The sequence below is a fragment of the Lacerta agilis genome, chromosome 11, assembly GCF_009819535.1.
Source record: "Lacerta agilis isolate rLacAgi1 chromosome 11, rLacAgi1.pri, whole genome shotgun sequence".
Lineage (NCBI taxonomy): Eukaryota > Metazoa > Chordata > Lepidosauria > Squamata > Lacertidae > Lacerta > Lacerta agilis.
Genome location: NC_046322.1, coordinates 53632034 through 53654824, shown reverse-complemented (window position 1 = coordinate 53654824; position 22791 = coordinate 53632034). Strand labels below are relative to the sequence as shown.

Here is a 22791-nt window from a genome sequence, read left to right as displayed (position 1 = left end):
TTTAACAATACTGGGTTATATCCAACTAAGTTCTACTCAGAGCAGCAAATCCATTGAAATTTACTGGCTTAAATTCATGCATTTTAGTGGATCTATTCTGAGTATGACTTAATTTAAACATTCTGTGTGGAAATGAATTGTTCTCTACACAAATTGCAGTTAATATTCCTCTTGAAATAATTTGAAATAATATTACTAGTGTTGGTCTCACTGTTTATTTGGGGAGGAGGAAAGTAATGTTGCTGGTAATGTGATCAGCTCAGAATAAATAATTGCAGAGGTCCTGAAGTTCAGGTCTTTTACAGAAAAACACTGTCAAAACAGAGCAGTTTTTAGGCCAACTACCTTTGACAAGACTTTAAACATTCTTAAAAATCCTGCCCGCTATACATTTTGTTAATTAGCTGACAGGCAGCATTAATGTATGTTTGAGAAACTTGATTGAAATCATTGCCTTGTAAATTCATGTGAAGTTTCCCAATAGTATTTTTCAGATGGTGTCATTCCATGTATCTGTGTAAAACCTTTTAAAAAAATCACAATGCCGTTTTTTGCAAACAAATTATACTTTCAATTGTGATAGTGCCAGGATTTTGACCAGCAAGTGATTACACCTTTTTGTTAGATTAGGAAGAGAGTATTGCAGATATTAATATTGTGCAGCTTGAAGCAACTAGAAGCATAAGACCTGACTCCTGTTGGAAGAAATCATTGTCCAGACCCATAAAAATATGATTCAAACTTTTACTTGCAGAACTCTTCAAAAACAGAACATAAGCATCAAAGATACATCTAAAATATCCATGTGCTATCCAGCACAGGCTCAGCATCTTAGAAATAAAAGATAGCTCCAAGAATTAAAATGGTGCCTCTCTCCCCTATTCTAGTCTGCCTAAGGCTATGCAGCTCCTTTTGGAGAGCCACTATCCTATCCTTTTGTTCTCTATCAGAGAAAGGGTAACAGCCACCATCCTTTCAAGATGGTGAATTTGCAACTCAATACTTTTGTCATCTGATCTCAAGTTATAACACTCACATGTTAGCTAGCATAAAACAACAGTTACTCAATTATCAACTCATCCAGAGCTTTGAGTCCACTTAGAAAACTACTGTGGAAAAATGCCAATGTTAGCAATACACATTTAGCCATTTTCCATTATAAACCTTCATTGATACGCATACATTTTCCATTTCTGTGTCAATTAAACCAATTACACTTAACAGAGAGGTCAGGAGATTTTTATGGCATTTGGCACTTCAGAGGACAAGCCTCACAACATGGTACAACGTAGTAAGTATCAAGTGAAACCTGCAAAAAATATTGCAGATCTGTAAAAGGATTTCTCCAGTGTTGGGCTCTAGGCAGCCTCAAACAGGAGCTTCATGTTGCTTTTCAGGCATGTAGATTTTTCAGGAAGGATGAGTGGCAAAGGATGCCTTTATTTTCCTCCTATCTCCAATGTCTTCCCCTATTGTGCTTTATACTGTGCCACCAGCCTCAGATCTGAGCATTTTATGGCTCTACAGCAAGGTGGTGGAAAGGGAGAGTAGTGGGAATCGTTTCTTCACCAGTTGTGGTCCCACATTGGATTTTGCCCATTGACTATGAGGAAGGGGCAAGTAGGCTGTTTCTCAAGTGCAGATGTAGCCTGTGGATCATATATTGCTTTCCCCTAGCTCATGTTAACTAAATTCTCATTTGATTATTGAGGATGGTGGCAATGGGGCTGTGGCCTACACCTGGAGAACATCTACTGTCTAGCTTGTTTCTTTATTTGCAGTATGTAGCTGGGTAGTTGTTGGGTGTGTTGCAAACAGTGTATCTGCTGGAGTACATTAGTACAGTTATTTGATTTCCTATGTAATATAGGGTACATGGGAGACTTCAGACCACATTTTCTTTATTTTTCCAATAACATTATTCAGGTTAATATTACTCCACAATAGTGGCATCTGCCAGGGAAAATAAAACACAATATTTTACTCTCTTAGGAATTTCTGCCTGCTCTGGCTAAATCTGCACATAAACTGTAAATGCCAGGAAATTCTGACATGTTGCAGGACCATGCTCCTGAATTTTTGTGTGTTCTACTCTGTTTTAGCAACTGCATTGTGCTGTAGTGGGAAGTGAAAATGCCAAGCGGTATTTTGAGGCTGTTCAAGGATCAAAGCAACATCAAGGAGAACTTTTTGGTATTCATAACCTTTTCAAGCTTCAGGACCATGGATCCTGTCTGACAAAAGAGATTCTGGAGGTGTGGTGTTTTACCTTTGGCCTTTTGAATATTTGTGCATCTTTTCTCTATATCTTACCATGCATGTGAAGAAACACGTTTTGAAATGTGGAAGGATTTTCACGACAGTAAAGTTAGTATTGTTGCTTTTCTCACCACATAAGAGAGATAGTTGCTAGTGTAACTTTTCCTTAACTTGTGGCTGGGGAAACTTTTTTTGTCCCAAGGGCAGCATTCCCTAATGGGCATCCATCTGGGGGACACATGCCAATGGTGGCTGGGGCCAGAGGCAATAAGTAGGCTGAGCAGTTGGTGTAACCCTTTGTACAGTAGGCTACCTTCCAGTCAGAACCCATCTTTCCACCCAAGCAAGCAACCAGCATGTTCACAGTTCAAAGAAACATTTCAGCCAGGCAAAAGTACTTGAGAAAGGCACAGAATATCCCCAAAGAGAGAGAAGGTATAACCTGGGAAGAGTCCTGAAGGCTTGAGCTTCCTCACCACCACATTAACTTGATATTTTAATATTTATTTGTTTGAGAACCTCCAAACCTGTTTTTCATTGAATATGCTCCCAGATCAAGGTACATTGTAGTAATTCAAAATAAAATACAGTTAAAGCCAGTATAGTTCCAAAGAGCAAACAAGAAACAACTTAAGCAAGTCCATCAAGGGCAGAGATGCCCATCTGCACCAATCAAGCTGATATATAGATATAGATATAGATATAGATATAGATATAGATATAGATATAAACACCCACACCACACACCACCTAGTGCTGAAAACCCATTATAGCAGCAGTCAAATGTGAGAGGAGGAGGCAGTCCCTGAGCAGAGAGTCATTACTGAGAAAAGCCCTCTCATTTGTGGCCACATAGTGGATATTTTAGTTATTCCCATATATCGTACCTCGGAAGTCAAACAGAATCCGTTCTGGAAGTCCGTTCGAATTCCAAAACGTTCAGAAACCAAGGCGCGGCTTCCGATTGGCTGCAGGAAGCTCCTGCAGCCAACTGGAAGCCGTGGAAACCAAAGAACGTTCGCAAACCAGAACACTCACTTCCGGGCTTGCGGCGTTCGGGAGCCAAAACGTTCGATTTGCAAGGCGTTCGGCTTCCGAGGTACAACTGTATATATATTCTTTATTACTACCCAACCAGAAAAAAATCAGGAATTAAGGTCTGCTAACTCTGTCCTTGAATGCAAATAAAACAATTCCCCCAAGCCTGCTGGTGCCCCATCATATCTCACTATGTGTGTCAGTGTTGCCATTTTGGCTACACAAGGATCAGCACTCACGAGAATGGCTCCATTATTAGTATCTAGATCAGGCATGCACTGATGTGCAGAAAGGTGACTGATCAGACCTGCGAGTCTACATGATGTAAACTTAACCATTAGTAAATTGCTTCATTTTTTAGAGAGAGGGCCAAGTGGAAGCTGGCGTCATGACAGCTACTACATGGTTAAAAGAGGAACCCCAGGGACACACAGCAGAAATGGTAAATTGTCAACTTGCCTTTCTGTTTTCACATGTTATGAAATGTACTGCTTTAAGATTTTGGATCTGCTAACTATGATAAAGTTTTGAGCTGTCAGTTGGAGTAGACCTGGAGGAAACTGGAGGGGGAAAACCTAGGAGGGCAGGGTTAGAAGTGTCCTAAACTTCTCCGTACTTCAAAACATTTCTGTGCACATTATACAAAGTTACTTTTTTGGCTTACAAACTTATGTGGCTTTTTTCATTTTGAATCTGCCATGGTTTTTTTTTTTTTTGGCAGAACAGCATATCATACCAAATAATAAATGGAAAGGTAGTAACAAGGAATTGAACAACAAATTATTGGTATTTTTAAAACATACAGTTGTGAAGGAAAGAAAATGTGGCCATTAGAGGTTGAGTTTAATGGTGTCTTGTTGGCTGATGGAAACTTTTCTCCTTCCAGCAAGTGGGTGGCGCTGTGGTCTAAACCACTGAGCCTCTTGGGCTTGCCGATCAAAAGGTCAGTTGTTAGAATCCCTGTGACGGAGTGAGCTCCCATTGCTCGGTCCCAGCTCCTGCCAACCTAGCAGTTCGAAAGCATGCCAGTAGTGCAAGTAGATAAATAGGTACCACTGCAGCGGGAAGGTAAACAGCGTTTCCATGCGCTGCTCTGGCATTCGTAACAGTCCTCCGTGCGCCAGTAGCGGTTATTACCCCCTGTTGTAATAATTATGACTATGGCATGTCATTTGAAGATTGAAAGTAAGCATTGATAGTTTAAAGACAAGTTTTAAATTGCAGTTTTGTTTCATATTTTCCTGTTTCTCGCATGATTTCAGCACGCAGAGGGTGGTTGTGAAGATCAAGACACTCCCAGTCCCAGGAAACTGTTGAAACGGGAAGAGTTTGATTGTGGCAGTGACTTCAGTGACGAGGAGCCTGTGAGAAATTCCAAAGTGAAAGCAGAACAAAGCCGATCTTGCAATACAAAAAATAGCAAAGTTCTGCAGGGGCAGCTCACTTTGCTGCAGTGTGGGTTTCCTAAACTACTAGAAAAGGGCACTGAAATTACTGAGGATGATAGTTGCATTACTGTCTCCAGTGGTGAAAGTGTTGGCGGTAAATCAGTGTGGCAAATATCTAAAGAAAGCTCCCGAAATGAATGTTCCCTGAAAACAGAGGACCACTGCAGTACTGCAGGACCTCAGAGAGACTTATTGTCACCAATCAAAGCTGCGAAACAAGAGTTGCATAGAGAAACTACAGGCTGTGATTATCCTGTTTCACTACACCCTGAAGAAGAAAAGGACCCTGGAAATAAATACAAAGACATGCATATTTTAAATCAAGTTGGGGTCGTTATGGAGACAGAATGCAGTTCAAGTGACAGTGATGATATCATATTTCCTTCTCAAGCTCCTAGTGACCAGAAATCTGTTAAAAGCTATAAAGGTGCAGCAACAAATTGTGAATGTTCAGGCACAGAAAAAAGCTCCACGCATACATCTTTGCAAAAGCATTTGACTTCTGAGCACAGTAGCAGGAGTGTTTCACCTTACAGCAAAATGACGCCGTTTCAAAACATCCGAAAGATCACATCAGTGAAAGAAGCAAGTGATATCAGTGATGAGTCTGATGATATTGAGATGTCTGGATCAGGAAAGCAGAAATTCACCGGCATTCTGAAGGAAAAACGGTTCTGTAACAGGGGGCTCGATACCTCCTCCACAAGAACTGTGTTGCGCAAGAACAGTTCAAGTGTCGGGGAAAACATTGATGAGTTCTCATCACCTGAAGACGGCTTCCCAATTAATATACGAAGAGAGAGGCTAAATAATGAGAGGTGTGGAATTCAAATTAAATCCAGATCACCAGTGTATCCTAAGAGTCCCTCTTTGACTCTGAGAAAACGAAACCATTCCAATAAGCACCAGACTTCTTTCAGCGAGCAAACATTTGAAAGCCAAGGAAAAAATGTGGGATCCCTGGACAGACTTCTTGGTAATTACAAATATATCATACAGTGCAGAATAACCAATAGGGTTCTGTGAAGCAAAGGCACTTTGAGTTTTCTCTAATTCCTCAAATAAGTGTATTTACAGCAGGACAGGGTTGGAAAGAATTTCTTTACAAACGTGGAGGATTATTTTGTCAAATAATTGTAAAGACCTGTTTCTAAAACAAAAACAAATATTGGTGAAGACAAAGCCATGGCTGTCTCATAATCCTATATCAACAATTAAAGCTTTATTTGAAATTGCCATTAGAGCTTAGAATAAGGGGAGCTTTTGAGACAGGTTTAGTGCCCATCTGCATTACAGTCTAAACTAAGCTTTATTTCAAGTTAAAGCTTTCCTCTGTTTTATTGGTCTTACTACCGTATTTACTCGAGTCTAATGCGCCATCGGATCTAATGGTCACCTCCATTTTCAGAACCTTGAAACCAAAAAAAGTATTTGCTGGGAAATGTAAATGTGCCATCGAATCTAACGTGCGCCTTAATTTTCGCAACGTAATTTGGCCAAAAAAAAAAAGGTGAGCACTGGATTTGAGTAAATATGGTAGATTTGCTGTTGCTCTTATGCTCTTATCTGTTTAGATTCTAAATTGTGGAGTGTTTACTTTAACCAAACACTGTTTGTATTGTACAGTGGTGCCTCGCAAGACGAAATTAATTCGTTCCGCAAGACTTTTCATCTTGTGGTAATTTCGTCTTGCGAGGCACTGTTTCCCATAGGAACGCATAAAAATTTAATTAATGCGTTCCTATGGGAAAGAAGTCCGGGGGCGCCGGTCGGAAGGGGCGCTGGCCGATCGGGCACCCAATCTTGGGTGGACTGCGCATGTCTGTACATGCGCATGTCCACCCAAGATGGCGGGCGCGATCGGCCAGTGCCCCTTCCAACCGGCACTGGACCGCGCCGCGCCACGTTTTAAGGCTGCAGCGGGCGAACAATGAGGATTAACAGAGCGAAAGCTCCACAGCTCAGATGCATCTGTCAGCAGGACAGGCAAAGAGCAATCAGGCCTGGATTTAGGCTGACGCCGTCACATGACAGCAGTGGGGCTGACTTGGGATCCAATGGATCTCGGACTGGCTTCTGCCTATATCTCTTCCTGCCTCCAGAGTCCCCCATTTTGGAACTTCCCACTGGCTGCTGCGGGCATCAGCAGCGGCGGAGGAACCCGCTCCAGCGCCTGGGGCGGGGCAATCTGTGGGGCCTCCAGAGCCTGCCTGCCTCCTCCCACTCAGCCGCCCTACAGCTGGGGGAGAGGCAGCGGGCGGACCGTTTGGGCAGGAGAGACGTGTGGCTCAGGCGCGCTGCAGGCCCTGCAGTGAGTGCCGTCCAGCATTTTGTCACCCCCCTCAGTGGTGACACCCGGGGCGGAACGCACCCACCGCACCCCCTTCCTCCACCCCTGGGCATCAGCTCTTCTGCCCACCTGCTTGTCGAGCAGCCAGAATGGGGAGTTGGCATCACTTTGTAAGTGGACGCCAGCAGAGCTGAGTGGAGGGACAGCTTTTGCCCAGTTCAGCCCCCTGCCAAGCACAGCACAGCACAGCACAGAAGGGGGTTTGGGTTTCACCTTAAGAGAGGTTAATCTTCCTTAAAAGGTTAAAAGTTCAAGGTTGTAGGTTTGAAATGTGCCTTCCGCTAACCAGGCACATTTGGGTGAATTAAGAGTCGCTAGGTTGGACGCGGGTGGTGCTGTGGTCTAAACCACAGAGCCTAGTGCTTGCCTATCAGAAGGTCGGTTGTTCGAATCCCCGCAACGGGGTGAGCTCCCGTTGTTCGGTCCCAGCTCCTGCCAACCTAGCAGTTCGAAAGCACGTCAAAGGGCTCTGGCGGGAAGGTAAACGGTGTTTCCATGCTCTGGTTTCGCCAGAAGTGGCTTAGTCATGCTGGCCACGTGACCTGGAAGCTGTATGCCGACTCCCTTGGCCTATAGAGTGAGATGAGCGCCGCAACCCCAGAGTCGTCCGCAACTGGACCTAATGGTCAGGGGTCCCTTTACCCTTTACCTTAGGATCCTCAAGAATAGAGAGATTCAAGAATAGGCTCACGAAGCTTAAAATTTGCTTAAGTGTAGATGCAAACACAGACCAAAGTTCAGAAAGAAAACTGTTTAGTATACAAATAGTGTGTTTTTTTAAAAGGACTTAAAGAAAAGAGGGAAAGTGCAGGAGATTCAGGGCTCTGTCTTCCCCTAACAATGCCTGCTGGTTGCAAAGGTTCCTCTCGTTTCATTGAATGCCTACCTGCCAATCGTGTTGTATCCTTAGATGTGTTTCTTTTTCAACTGGTAGGTGATGTTGCAGAAGTGTCGTATGTTCACTCAAATCAAAATGTGGTTGGTTCAAGCAAGGCAGAAAATCAGATGAGTCGGTGGGCAGTGAAAGACGTGTTCGAACTGCAGCAGTTTTCGCAGCTCCCTGCAAATGTAGCAGTACGCCCTGCCAAGGTAAAGAGAAGGATTTGTGGAATGTTTTCTGTTTCTGTTGCTGTTGGTTTTCGACCTCAGCATTTCCCTTGCTTTTTAAACCTGCCTTTTTCAATATTAGCAACTGTGAGTGATCAAAGGCCTAGCTCCTTGGAGAAGGTGCCTCCAACAGAGTCCAAACAAAGCGCTTGCTGCTATTTTTGTATCAAGGGAGCTAGGAGTTCGGTGGATAATATGTTACGAAAGATAAAATATATTTTCACTGGGAAATACTTAACAGATATCCCAAGGATGTGTGTGCATGTGCTGATATGTTGTGTACCTTTGTTTGCAGTACGTTGTTTGTTTGTTTTTAAGACAAAAAACTAATATTGTAAAGCACATGCTCTGCTTTCCTTTGGACCACATCAGCGAGGCCAAGGTCTTGTCGTCTGGGCAGCCCAGGACCTCCATGAACATTGCCCAGGCTTGCGCCCTGAGGAGGCCACTTTGGTGCTGCTAACACAGCGGTTTGACTTCACCCCCATAGGCACACTTCATTGTCTCTTGAGACAGACGGATGCCAGCAACAATATTGTAAAGAAAGCATAATGCATACCATTTCCCCATTTCGGGTTGATAATACATGCAAACCTAGAAGCCTGTTTCCTATGCATGTGTTGCTTAATTTAAATAATAGATATTTAAGCACACATCCTCCTTTGTCTCTTGGCCTCTATTTCCAGTTTAGTATTTATATTAAAAAAAAATAACTGCTGCATAAGTTCCAAAGTTTTTTTTCTGAAATTCCGGTGACCATTTTCGCTCTGCCATGCTCAAGGTCAAAAAACAACTTTCCACCAGTTTAGTATTTATAGGGCACAACATTACAGTGATGGTAGAAACTGCACCGGACAAACGTCTTCCTTCTGCGCTCCTTTTAAAGACACAGCAGTGCTCTCAGGGTCTGACATGGCAATCATATGCTGCTTGGCTCCCTAACCTGGAGCCTTTCTCTCAAACCCTCTTTCCCCTGCCCCCTAGATTCTCTTCTCCTTTGGTTTGTTCCCTTTCTTCTGAGACATCCCTGAGGTCAACTTTCAAGTCAAAGAAGGTTTCAATCCCAGCCAGACTGACAGCTATCATCTTTCACAAAAACTGCATTGTGAACCTTTTCTTGATACATTTGTTCCCAGCGCAGTTCACATGTTGATGCAAATATCAGGTTGTATCCAAGGGAGTTTTCCCATTAGGTGCCGGGACTTCCACCTGCGCAGCGGGACTTCTGTCCCTCCTCTCCTCTTGCACCCTGCTCGGATCTGCTGCAGAAGGTTTGGAGAAACCCAGTAATAGATTGGGTGCTGCTGCACAGGTCAAGAAGAGGAATTCTGTTTGTGTAGGTGGAAGTTCTTGTGCTACTGGCACAACTTTGTTGGATACAACCTATTGTTACTCTCCCCGAATTGGTTTCAGTCATACAGATTAAAGAGCCAAAGTATCTGCCCCTTTAGCAGTAGCTTTTATGAAGAAATTAAGAAAGCGTTTCCTAGCAGAGAGATAAAGTGATGAGGAAAATCTGACCTACTTAATTTCTTTGTCAGCTACTGTCAATGGCATGGAAGCACAGCTAGAAAGAAGCTGGCAGTCGTACTTTTCCCATTTACACATTCTTTGTGTACTTAAGCTGCGTGTAGGGTTGCCTGTGGACTGGTTTCTGCATCTTTCAAAAGCTTCAGGGAAGGCTACGGCTGGAAAATCTGTAGCTTTCCCAGATTAGGGATTCAGCATTGGGGAAAGCTGCATCTGTTTCATTTTGCAGGGATAGAGTTTTCGCCGACGGGACTGGCGTGTGTGTGGGACTGATAGTCACACATCCAATGAGGCAATTCATCTATTTCTTCCTCATGTGCCAATACTAAGAGCAGATCCACACAATACATTTTAAGCACATTTATCACTCATGTAAAGCACACAGCTTTGCCCACTGAAACATTGCGCCTGTAGTTTAGGGATGTTTGGGACTGTAGTTCTGTGAGGTTGAAATTACAGTTCCCAGCATTCTTTGGGGAAAGTCGTATGCTTTAAATGTTTGCTGAAATGCTTTAGGTGTGTGCTGTGGATCTGCTATGTAAACAACTATTTTGTACCTCTATCCTCCCTGAGATTTATATGTGCAGTGTATACACACACACACACATATATGCACGCGCGCAGAATAAGATTTGTAAGATTTATATGTGCAGTATAAGATTAATTATAGTGCACGATATTTATTTATTTGACTTGTTAGCTGTTCACTACAAAATAGTCTCCAAATGACTTATAAGCCCGTGATATGCTTTCATTGCTGTTAGTAATGTATGTTAGTTAGTAAGTAGTTTTTCTAAATTATAAAAAATATTAATGCTCAAAGTAGTATACCATGGGTAGGCAAACTAAGGCCCGGGGGCCACATCTGGCCCAATTGCCTTCTATATCCGGCCCGTGGACAGTCCAGGAATCAGTATGTTTTACATGAGTAGAATGTGTCCTTTTATTTAAAATGCATCTCTGGGTTATTTGTGGGGCATAGGAATTCGTTCATTTCCCCCCCAAAAAAAATATAGTCCGGCCCCCCATAAGGTCTGAGGGACAGTGGACCGGCCCCCTGCTGAAAAAGTTAGCTGACCCCTGTAGTACACAGATATATCAGCTCTATAGTCACACACAGATCCCTGAAGACTCCTACAGGTTTGCAAAAGAAGAGAAGAAATGAGAATGTTTTTTGAAGATTTGCTGACCCTCCAATCTCTGACCCTGACTCCAGTTTTTCCTTTGTGACCCAACTTCTATCTGAGCACACAATTCTCATTGGGGCCGTCGGATCTTCCTCCCCGATCTTGCTATCTCTATTCATGACCCTGCCCACTTAGTTCACCAGCTCATAAAAACACCAGTGCAAGAAAACCTTTAAACCTGCGGTGCATCACTTCTCGAACAGTGCCCTTGCAAGCCACTTACTTTGGCTTTCGAGGCTGCAATATATGTTAACCTTATTTGTCCCAGAAAGTGTTAAATGCAGGGATGGAAGCAGGAGACGACAACGTAATGGTTGTTAAGAATCATACCTTGCCAGCACGTGGATTGGCACCACATGCAACCCTTCTATGGAGATGGAGTTGCCAGATTCTTGATGTACATTAGATACTTACTTGGAGAGAAGTCTGAACAGGAAATGGAACCTCAGGGCTGCTGGTGGTGGTGAAATGCCTAGAGTGATTTCATTTACTGCCTTTACCACATACCGGTACTTTGACAAAGCCATTAATCTTTCTGCAGTCTTTGACTGCTATGTCCTCAGTGTACGGCTAATTTTCATGTGCACAGTTTAATTGCTGATGATTCATATAATATATTTTTTTAAAAGACTACACTTTCTCTCTGCTTTCCTCTTCTTTCCTCTAACTCAGCCCCTGTAATAAACTCAAATAACGTTTCATGAAATAGGAAATCACGGCTGCTCTGGTCTCTTATCTTTTTTCTGCTGGCTATTCGCTTATTCTTAATGGACACAGTTCTAAGAGGAAGTTAGTCTTGTTTAGGTTCCACTGAATGAAGTGGAAACAGCTTAAGCCGTTTGCTTTTATATACAATCTGCTTTTATATACAATTTGTGTTTTTCCAGAAAACATCTCTGCTCATGTTATAAGCGTACTGAGGAAAATATAATAGTGGTGCTATTGTGTGAGTTTGCCATAGTAGCAGCACTTGGTAAACATGTAATTGGTTGATACCTAAATGGTCCATTCTTAAAACTTGTTTCAGAGAATAAATACTTATAAAATCACCATTTTACAGTGTGATATCATGAAGTGCAGCGATGCTGGGGGGGGATTAATTAATCTACAAATACAGTGGTACCTCGCAAGACGAATGCCTCACTAGACGAAAGGCATTCGCTAACGAAAGGGTGACTCGCAAGATGAATTTCCCTATGGGCGTGACTCACAAGACGAAAACTTTTCGCGCCCCCCCCCCGGTCAAACCGCGCTTTCCCCGTCCGTGCTTCGCAAGACGAAATTTTCACTAGACGACAGCACTCACAGAACAAATTAATTTCGTCTTGCGAGGCACCACTGTACAACTCTTTCAATGCATTCTCTGCATAGCAGAGAAGATATTCTGGGTTGCAGGTGTTGGTCCTAGTGCTAAGACTGGGACAAGAAGTCCCCATCACCCACAAAGACTTAGTTGGAAAAAACTAAGTTGAGGTTATGAATGAGTAAAGATCTACCATCTGTTGTCATTCAGTCGCTCCCTTGACCCCAGTACTGACTGTTTTTCCAAGGACTCAAGCAGGGATATTTCCCAGCCATGCCACCTGACACACTAGCTAAGTGGGGGCACCTGAGACCGAACCCAACAAATAATTTGCTCTGCCACCAAGCTGTTGCCACTCCCTTTCTGTGAGGATAAGGAGTAATGTGTTTATTAACATATGAAGTAATCACTTAGAACGGGTCGGCAACCTAAGGCCCATGGGCCACAAACGGCCGACTGGGTCATTTAACTGGCCCTTGAGCTGCCCCCGAACCAAGCCGCCTGCTCAGTGAGTCCCCGTGCGCTGCGCTAAACTGGCACAGCGTAGCGCGGGGACTCGCTTTCGCGGTGCCGGAAATCACATCTGCGCAGACTCTGGAAATTGCAGGTGTGCATGTGATCTGGCCCACAGAGGGATCTCCGCTGGAGTGAACCGGCCCAGGTGGTGTAAACCTTGCCGATCCCCGACTTAGAAGCACCTATTAAGGTCCTGTTTCCTGCCTTTCCCTGGGAGTACCCCCGGCCAGTAAAGAGAGCTTCCGGGAGGAGATGCCGTCTCCCACATACTGTGTAGCCTCCAAAAGATAGACATGTAGGGTGATTTGTGGGGCTCTGCCCCACAGCCATGGTAATGATCAAACAAATGGGGCTGTCTCCCAATCCCTGACTGGAGCTGGCTAGCTGAGTGAGAAGCTGTGACTCACATGGATGGGCAAATCTGTTAAGATTTCCACATCTATTTGAAATTTTTCCTTTGAAAAGTCATCCATAGGAGTCATCAGTGTTTTAGTGTGGATTTCCCCATGAAGGGGAATTGATTCTTAAACCACGCTGCAAAATGTAGCTCTGTGAGGTGAACTGGGGTCTCCTAGCCACTCCCAACACCCTCATCAAACTGCAGCTCCCAGAATTCTTTGGGGGAAGCCATGACTGTTTAAAGTGGTATCGTAGTGGGTTCCATGATCACAGCAGATGGTGACAGCAGTCACGAAATTAGAAGACGCCTGCTTCTGGGGAGAAAAGCAATGACAAACCTAGACAGCATCTTAAAAAGCAAAGACATCACCTTGCCGACAAAGGTCCATATAGTTAAAGCCATGGTTTTCCCAGTAGTGATGTATGGAAGTGAGAGCTGGACCATAAAGAAGGCTGACCGCCGAAGAATTGATGCTTTTGAATTATGGTGCTGGAGGAGACTCTTGAGAGTCCCATGGACTGCAAGAAGATCAAACCTATCCATTCTTGAGGAAATCAGCCCTGAGTGCTTACTAGAAGGACAGATCCTGAAGTTGAGGCTCCAGTACTTTGGCCACCTCATGAGAAGAGAAGACTCCCTAGAAAAGACCCTGATGTTGGGAAAGATGGAGGGCACAAGGAGAAGGGGACAACAGAGGATGAGATGGTTGGACAGTGTTCTCGAAGCTACTAACATGAGTTTGGCCAAACTGCGAGAGGCAGTGAAGGATAGGCGTGCCTGGCGTGCTCTGGTCCATGGGGTCACGAAGAGTCGGACACGACTGAACGACTGAACAACAACAACAAGTGCTTTATAGGTATGGTGTGAATGTGGCCCTGGTAACATAAGAACATGTGCTCGGACAGAGGCACCAAGTTGCACACAACATGGGAGGGGAGCACTTGTGTGAGACATTACACACGTTGCGTGCCTGCGCCTGTTGCATCGGCGGAAGCCCAAGTCTGTAGCTTGGCCACGCGGCGTGGTCTGGCGTCGCACTCGGCTCCTGGCTCCCTTGCCGCAGCTGACCTGCAGAGGAAGTGAGATTGGCAGGGCTGAGACGTGAGAGGATTTATAGTCCCTGCTCACCCACCTGCCCCAGAGAAGGGTACTGTCCTTTTGCCGCTGCTCCAGGCAACCTTGCAGGGCCCCCACCCTTGTGGTGCAACACCCCCGGGATGCTCCGGACGGTCCTGGCCGCCCCATCGTGAGAAAGGTGCTGAGCAAGTGGCGGAGGGGCCGTGCTTTACCCCCTTCTGCCCCATCAAGATTGTGGGTGCCTCAGCCCCATCCCAACAGAGCTGAAAACACCTCAGGCCTACAGAGTTGGTGCCTATGTGGTGGATATCAGATAAATTTCAGATTATCTTGCTTCAGTTTCTTTCAGCTCTGCTACTGCTCCTTCTGGAAATACTAATATATTGTTATGTATGTAAGTTTTGTCATTGTTTGAGGAGGTATATCTAATTTGAAAACATTTCAAGGCAATAATAATAATAATAATAATAATAATAATAATAATAATAGCTGTTTCCATTCAAAATTGAATAGCTGGGAGCAAAATGGAAGAATACCCTTATGGGGTAGAGTTAAATAAAACTGGATATATCCTTTCTAATTGAAGTGTGTCAACTAAAATGTTAAGCTTTTATTTCTATTTTGCTTATGTTATAAGGGAAAAAATTACATTAGTGTACAGCTATGTTGGGGGGAAAGCCATCACATTCTGACTGGTCTGAATATTGGGTGTTCCGGGTTTATTTCCTTTAATTTATTTTGCTTTAAGGGTTGCCTGCCTCCTTTTTTTGAAAAATAAAAAAACCCCAACAACATAAAAGTAACTTGGGCCTTCTGGAGTCAGGGAAAACATCCTCTTCTACTGTTTCCAGTCTATTTTGAATTGGATGTCTGGGTTCCTTATTTGATTCCTTAATTAATTTATGTGTTAATTGGCAAAAACAGCTCCTGTGAAACAGCCTAAATAAGAATTCGAAATTACTGGTTTCTGGAATGGCCCTCCTTTGAACACTATGTGTAAGAGATCCTCTTTAATCAATGCCCACCCACCCTCATCCTTGGTAGCGAAAAGGAGGGAAAAAAATAATTATATGGAAAGGAACAGGATACATTTAAAAGGTTTGAAGAAATAATTTTCCGCATTAGAATTAATTTGCTTTTAAAAATACTGTACCTTGGTTTTATGTGGAGGCTCTCTCTCTCCCCCCCCCCTTCAGCAATTGCTTGTTTTCAACTTAAGTTTACTTAAATTTTTACTGAAAAGGAATATACAAAGACAGCCATTGAATGGAGGATTAATCGCTATGGCAACTGAAATGTGGTGACTGAAAAGGGGGAGGATGTCTTCTCCCCTCAGCTTCCTGCCAGCTGTCATACTCAACCTTTTGCGGAGTGAATCCATTCCAAAATATAGACTATGACCGGCCCTAAGAAACTATATCTGTATTTTTATAAATTGGTACAAGTATCGCACTATAAAAGAAGACTTAATCCCCTGAATTGGATGACAGGCACTTGGCACTCTTGACAGTGTTTTGACAGAGAAATAACAGGATGCTTTGTAGTAAAACCTGGATTAATGGTAAACCCCTCTTTATGTTATTGCAGTGTGGTGTAAATGAGGGAAACTAAGCATTCTGTCAGCCGGGGGTGGGGGGGACTTGGACGTCCCCTTTCTATGCCCAGTGCAGGTTTAAGTGCTCTGCGGAGTACTGTAAATACAAAAGTAGCATTATTAAGAACTCTCTGTGCCACTTGCATTTTGTATTACATAGGTATTTTTCATAGGTCGTGTAAACAAAAGGATTTCTGTCAGCTGCAGTAGATTTGAGCGCAGAGCATCTGTGCAGATCTTAGGTTCGGCCAGAAAGCCAAAAGAGGATGTACAGCCCATGGGTTTTCCAATTGTCTTATTGGCCTGTGGCAGTGAGTCAAAGAAAGAAACAAAAATAAAAAAGTACAAAATCTCCACAAACATATTTCCCTATTATTGAACATCTCAGTTTCACTGCACAACAAATAGCTAACCTGTAGTTTTAAATGTCTTGTAAGTGAAACTGGTTTTTTTTTATGGTTGGTATGGTGAAGCCACTCAGGTTTGCTAGCGGGGCTGCTGTGGTGACGTTTAATCTGATGATACGTGCTTTGGCTTTTAATGCTCAACTATTTCTAAAAGGATTAGAATTTGGAGATGAAGCCTTTTCTGAACTTCAGTGATGGTCGTGGTGCAAACAAGTGTTGCATAAGTAAGTGCGACTCTATTCTTGGGTCTGAGATGGGCAACCAAACAGCACACTTCTGGATTCATGTCTCTGATAAGCTAGTTCAATGCAAGGAGGTTACTGGGAAGCAGAAGCTGGTACCAGGGGTCAGCAAACTTTTTTCAGCAGGGGGCCGGTCCACTGTCCCTCAGACCTTGTGGGAGGCCGGACTATATTTTGAAGGGGGGGAAATGAACGAATTCCTATGCGTCAACTGAGTCAACAGTGTGATGCAGCAGCTAAAAAAGCCAATGCAATTCTGGGCTGCATCAATAGGAGTATAGCGTCTAGATCAAGGGAGGTAATAGTACCACTATATACTGCTCTGGTCAGACCTCACCTGGAATACTGTGTCCAGTTCTGGGCACCACAGTTCAAGAAGGATACTGACAAGCTGGAACGTGTCCAGAAGAGGGCAACCAAAATGGTCAAAGGCCTGGAAACGTTGCCTTATGAGGAACGGCTTAGGGAGCTGGGTATGTTTAGCCTGGAGAAGAGAAGGTTAAGGGGTGATATGATAGCCATGTTCAAATATATAAAAGGATGTCATATAGAGGAGGGTGAAAGGTTGTTTTCTGCTGCTCCAGAGAAGCGGACACGGGGCAATGGATTCAAACTACAAGAAAGAAGATTCCACCTAAACATTAGGAAGAACTTCCTGACAGTGAGAGCTGTTCGGCAGTGGAATTTGCTGCCAAGGAGTGTGGTGGAGTCTCCTTCTTTGGAGGTCTTTAAGCAGAGGCTTGACAGCCATCTGTCGGGAATGCTTTGATGGTGTTTCCTGCTTGGCAGGGGGTTGGACTGGATGGCCCTTGTGGTCTCTTCCAACTCTATGATTCTATGCCCCACAAATAACCCAGAGATGCATTTTAAATGAAAGGACACATTTTACTTATGTAAAAACATGCTGATTCCTGGGCCGTCCGCAGGCTGGATTTAGAAGGCAATTGGGCCGGATCTGGCCCCCGGACCTTAGTTTGCCTACCCATGTGGTACACAATAGAGGAAGATTTGCCCTTGATTGACCTGTTGCCTTATTACAAGTGCACCCCTGAATCTGTACTATGCAGAGGGTCAGAATTTCATTTAAAGTTCTTTGTCCATAGTTGAGTATAGTCTGAGTTGATATGAGAGTTTGGTGCTTGCAGAGTTGGAAAGGACCCTAAGGTTCAACTAGTCCAACCCGCTACGATGCAAGAATCTCAACTAAAGCATCCATGACAGAAGGCCATCCAACCTCTGCTTAAAAACCTACAATGAAGGAGTGTCCACAACCTGTCAAGGGACTCCGTTCCACTGTTGAACAGCTCTTACTGCCAGAAAATTCTTTCTGATGTTTAGTCATAGACTTGTAGGGTTGGAAGGGACCACAAGAGTCATCTAGTCCAATCCCCTGGATTCTGGGAATCTTTCACCCAATGTGGGGCTCGAACCTACAACTTTGAAATTTAAGAGTCTCATTCTCTACCGCCTGAGCTATCAAAATCTTCTTTCTTGTAATCTGAATCCATTGGTTCAGGTCCTAGCCTCCGGAGCAGGAGAAAACAAGCTTGCTTCATCTTTTAGATATTTTAAGATGGCTATCATATCTCCTTTCAGTCTTCTCTTTTCCAAGATAGCATTCAACCATTCCTCATAAGGCTTGGTTTCCAGACACTCGATCATCTTGGTTGCCCTCCTCTGCACACATTCCAGCTTCAAATTATGCCATTTCTCAGTACTTGATTGTCACCTGTGAAAATGTTCTGGATGTTCGTTGGGATGGATGTGCTGCATTTTAAGATGTTTAAAAATTGCCGATGGACCCAGAAATCCTGCATCAACGGACATTGCTGCTGGGTCTGTTTAGTCAGGTGGATTTTACCTAGAAAGCTGAGTAAAGATACTTCAAGGGCAATTCATGATTGCTTGAAGCTTGCTCTGCTTTTAACTTTTTTTACCCTCCAGGCAGAAATTTTTCTAACAGTTGATTTTGTGAAAAATTTCTTGAGGTGGGGGGAAGAACACAAAACCTTTTTAGACACATTTAGAATTGTTTTTGTCCTTTTCCAACTATGGGTGCTATCTGGGTATTTATTTACAGTGAACAGTATTACAGTATTAGTTTTACCAGTAATTTTGTTCCATTACTAACACAAAAATTGGCTATTTTCCAAATAGACTTAAAAAAACACATTTTGCATTTAAACGTATGTGTTGGTCAAAGCATTTGCTACTGTTTAATGAATGAGATGAATAAATTAACATTCTGATGTTTTAAAAAATCTTTGAAAGGTCATATGCTAGTTAGTCTGTTTTCCATTAATACCATTATTAAATGTTAATACCCCTGTGAATTCTGCAGTGGCTAATAATAAAACTATGTGGATTGGGAACTGGAGTCCCCAGGTCCAAATCCAGCCCTAGATTGCTAACCTAGGGGAGAAACAAGTATGTGAGGGAAGTGGTAACTATGGTGAAGAGATTTTTTTGGAAGCCCAACTTGCAGGATAGATGGAGTTCCAGCCAACTCCCTGTTTAGAGAAGTTTCTAATGTTTGATGTTTAATCACATTTTTAATATTCTGTTGGGAGCCGCCCAGAGTGGCTGGGGTATAAATAATAATACAGTGGTACCTCTGGATACAAAACACCTCCGGTTGTGTATCCTTCAGGATGCGAACACGACAAACCCAGAAGTATTTTTCCAGGTTTCGCCACCCGCGCATGCGCAGAAGCGCTCTACCACCGCATGTGCAGAAGTGGTCCCTCCGGTTGCGGAAACTTCGGGATCCGACCAGAGCTCTGGAACGGATCCTGTCCGCAACTGGAGATACCACTGCAATAATAATAATGATAATAATAATATTCCCATCCCCTCCTCCAAATGTCCCTCCCATAAAGCTAGCTCTAAAAATCTCTAGTGAAAAAGAAAGACCTCTAACCAAGGTAGACGTAAAAAGTTTTGAACCGTATTGCATATATCTTCTGATTACGCCTTGCTGGGGCACCTTGCTGTTGGTGCCGTTATTCCTTTGAAGAGTTACATTGGTGAGAGAAGCATTAACAGGACCCCTCATCTCTCTAGGTTTCCAGACAGTTGCAGGAACATGATAATGCTTAGCTCACCACAGCCAGAAGCAGTAGACAGCAGCCCAAACGACTAAACAACAACAAGCACCAGAGAAACACTCTGCAGACTCTGGGCTACTCCTGTCAGACTTGCTTTCAGTGCTTACCGTTCTGCTTGCTTTTGTTTTAATTTTATGGTGTTGCTTAGTTTGCAGTGTTTGGACTTCTTCCTGTTAATTTTATTGTATTTTAAATTTTACATACTTACTATAGTTTTATTTTAGATGACTGTTTTAGTTTTTTATTGTTGCTGTTGTCTTCATTATTTCCGTTTTCATTGTGCAGGTTGCCTTGAGTCACCTGGGTGCAAAAATAGCAGGAAATTGGTCCTGGCTCGTTTGAAACATCTCCTGAAATGATGTTACTGAGGCCTTTGCAATCTGAATTCTATTTTACCAGCCAATATTTATTAACTTTTAAAAAATTATTCTTACTGTAATTGTGCATAGTGTATTTTTATGAATGTACAAGTTATTAATATTTAAATAAATGTGCTACTAACTACTACTACTACTAATAATAATAATAATAAATTGTTTTTGTACGCTGCTTGAATGCAGCCCGTTGTGGAAAAGTAGGGCATAAATGAGACCATAATAATGAAGTGTACATGGCCAGTTTCTCAATGACTAGCTCTCCCTTTCCCTCTCCCTCTCCCTCTCCCTCTCCCATTTTAGAAGGCACCCTTTTTTGGTGTCAGCAACCTAACTATACTGAATACATAGACAGTTGAAAGTGGTGGTTTTTCACAGAGCATTTTTTTGACACGTTTGGGCTCCAGGGACAAGTTATCACTTATTAAAACATAGCAGTCCGATTCCCTAATAGATATATCAAACAGCTGTTGGGAGACTTTGACGTTAACAACTCAAAAAGGCCACCTCTGTCCCCTGTAAAAAACAACAACCAAAAAACCAAAACCAAACCTCAGCTAGGAGCGTAGGACAAAAGTTAGGTGAAAAATGACTAACATGTTACATTTCACATTTGGTTTAGGAAAGCAGGAAGAGTCCGTGGGAAGCTTTCTCAAGGAAGAAGAATACCAAAATGGATAATTCAGCAAATGAAACCAGCAAGCCTTCAGTACTTTACATTAGACATCCTGTCTGTCAAAAGAAGAAGGAGGTTCACCGAGTTGGCGCCATTACCTTCCTGGTTGGAAAAACGCCCCAAAGAATCCGCAGGTAAGAATACAATTTGCAAAAATGACCTCCCATTTCTGTCTTTTCTCAGTTTGCTTTATACAAACTTTAGCTTTCAGTGGGGATTATTAATAAAGTTGTGTTTAAAAGCAGTATTGTTTTGAAACCTTTGTGATTTTAAGTGTAACCTTTTGAGAATAAACAACAGAAAATATTGTGGAAAGACAGTAAAACGAACAGTTCTGATGGTGCTTTGCAAAGACCTTCAGTCAGGTTTGCTCAGCTTTCCTGAGAGGTTAGAGCATGTTGGTTCTTCTAGTTTTCTATTAGAGTAATCTTGTCTAAAACATAATATTGATGTATCCTGAATTTTTTCCACAGTAGCTTAGTGTTCCTGGAATTGTGTCCTCCTCTTAATGGTTGGAATTGCAATTTTTAGAATAACTTTTATTGTCTAGCCAATAAATGTGGGGAGGAGAGGAGGGAAAGTCCCACAGACTTCTGCTGCTGGGACTCATTAGGTGAATCTCACCTCATATTTTTGCAAACCATGTTATATCTGCTTTTTGTAAACCATGGCTTGGCAATAATTCTGACACCTCGAAATTAGTGTTACTGATTCATGTTGTAAGATATCCATCCATCCATCCATTTTTTGTTTTGTTTGTTTTTTACATAATTGGGATAAGTAGTTTTGCTTTGTTTCACTGATGGCTGTAGGAAACAGTTTGAAGAAATGGCATCTCATTTTCAGAAGGCTTCAGTGGAAGAACTCGCCAAGCATATTATCAAAACTACATCAGAAGAAAGGCAGAAAATGCTGAAAGAATTTTACAGTGCAAAATATCCAGAGTTAAAGGACCTATTAAAAGTTGATGTTCCAGTATCTGTTTCAGAAGGAAGTGAGGAAGGAGATGTGCACAGAACCCCATTTAGAAAAAGAAAGGCAATTTCTAAACATGGAAAATCAAAGTCTGAGTCTTCAACAGATCTCTACGGCGAAAAAAGACATGACGCAGTAGCAAAGCAGTTTCAGTTTGAACCCTTCATACAGGCTGCTGTGTGCCATAATGTGGAAGATAAACAATTGCCCACTGTCATTACCCAAGATAGCATTAGTAGGAGAAACAGCCAGGCATTCAAAGACTTTATGGCATCTGACTCATTAAGCAGTAAATCAGGAATAATTGAGGGGCTGTCTGCAAATACTACTAAAGGACAGCCAAATTTGAAGGGGATGGAGTCACCAAGAGAACCCTTTCTGTCTCCACCAGAAAGCAGACATGCTCAAATGTGCAAGAAAAACTCTTTCGCAGACATGCTAGGAGACACCTCTATTTTAAACGACCTCTTCAAGAGCCATGAAAATAGACCAACAGAGGCACCAAGGAAGACTCTCTCCGGTCCTGCAGAAAAAGCACGAACTCGGCCAAAAGACTTCTGGGACATGCTGAATGAACCGAATGATGAGAGCCTCGAAAAACTCACAGACGTGGCAGTCATAGAGAAACTGTGTGAAAGAGCTTCTCCGGCCACTTCATCCAAGAAGAAGGAAGATGACGAGAAGTCTCTTTGGAAGAAAAATGACAATTTTTTATGGAAAAGATATGCAATGGACACAGATGACAAATCTTTGTCTGGCACATGATGTCTAGTTTCGAAGAAAACGAGAGAAAAACATCCACAGGTGTTAACAAAAAACATCACACACACACACACACCCAGAACTGCCCAATGAATTTGCAAGCTCTTCTCGACAATTTCCTTCCCCCTCCTTTCACAACTCCTTCAAAAGAAAGGAGTAGTAAAAGGAAAATATCCTTGAAAGGGGGCTGAAGAAATACAAAACACATTGCATTAGTATTAAGAAAAAGAATGTGTTGCTCTTACAGCACCTGTGGAGATTTCCCTCCTGTTTGGCTGTTGACTTGTGATTGCTCTTGCTCCTAATTCAGTTTCAAATAGTTAAACTTGGGGGGGGGGGGGAAATGTTCCAAAGCCGTGAGTCTTCCCCATAAGACAGTGCAGCACCCATATCAGAGTCTCGTTGGAGTCCCATTAGAGTCCCATTTCCCCTGCTTGAC

At 42.9% G+C, this 22791-nt stretch overlaps 1 protein-coding gene across 1 annotated transcript in view; it reads left to right on the top strand.

Annotated features, from left to right (window-relative positions):
* Positions 1–22422, top strand: part of ERCC6L2 (ERCC excision repair 6 like 2) — a 47898-nt gene extending 25476 nt beyond the window's left edge. The window contains exons 14-19 of the mRNA XM_033164043.1: positions 2103–2255; positions 3659–3739; positions 4560–5721; positions 8030–8184; positions 20562–20749; positions 21428–22422. Of these exons, the coding sequence (XP_033019934.1) occupies positions 2103–2255; positions 3659–3739; positions 4560–5721; positions 8030–8184; positions 20562–20749; positions 21428–22355 (2667 nt within the window). The 3' untranslated portion in view covers positions 22356–22422. The remainder of the gene's footprint in view (positions 1–2102; positions 2256–3658; positions 3740–4559; positions 5722–8029; positions 8185–20561; positions 20750–21427) is intronic.
* The last annotated feature ends 369 nt before the right edge of the window (positions 22423–22791 follow it).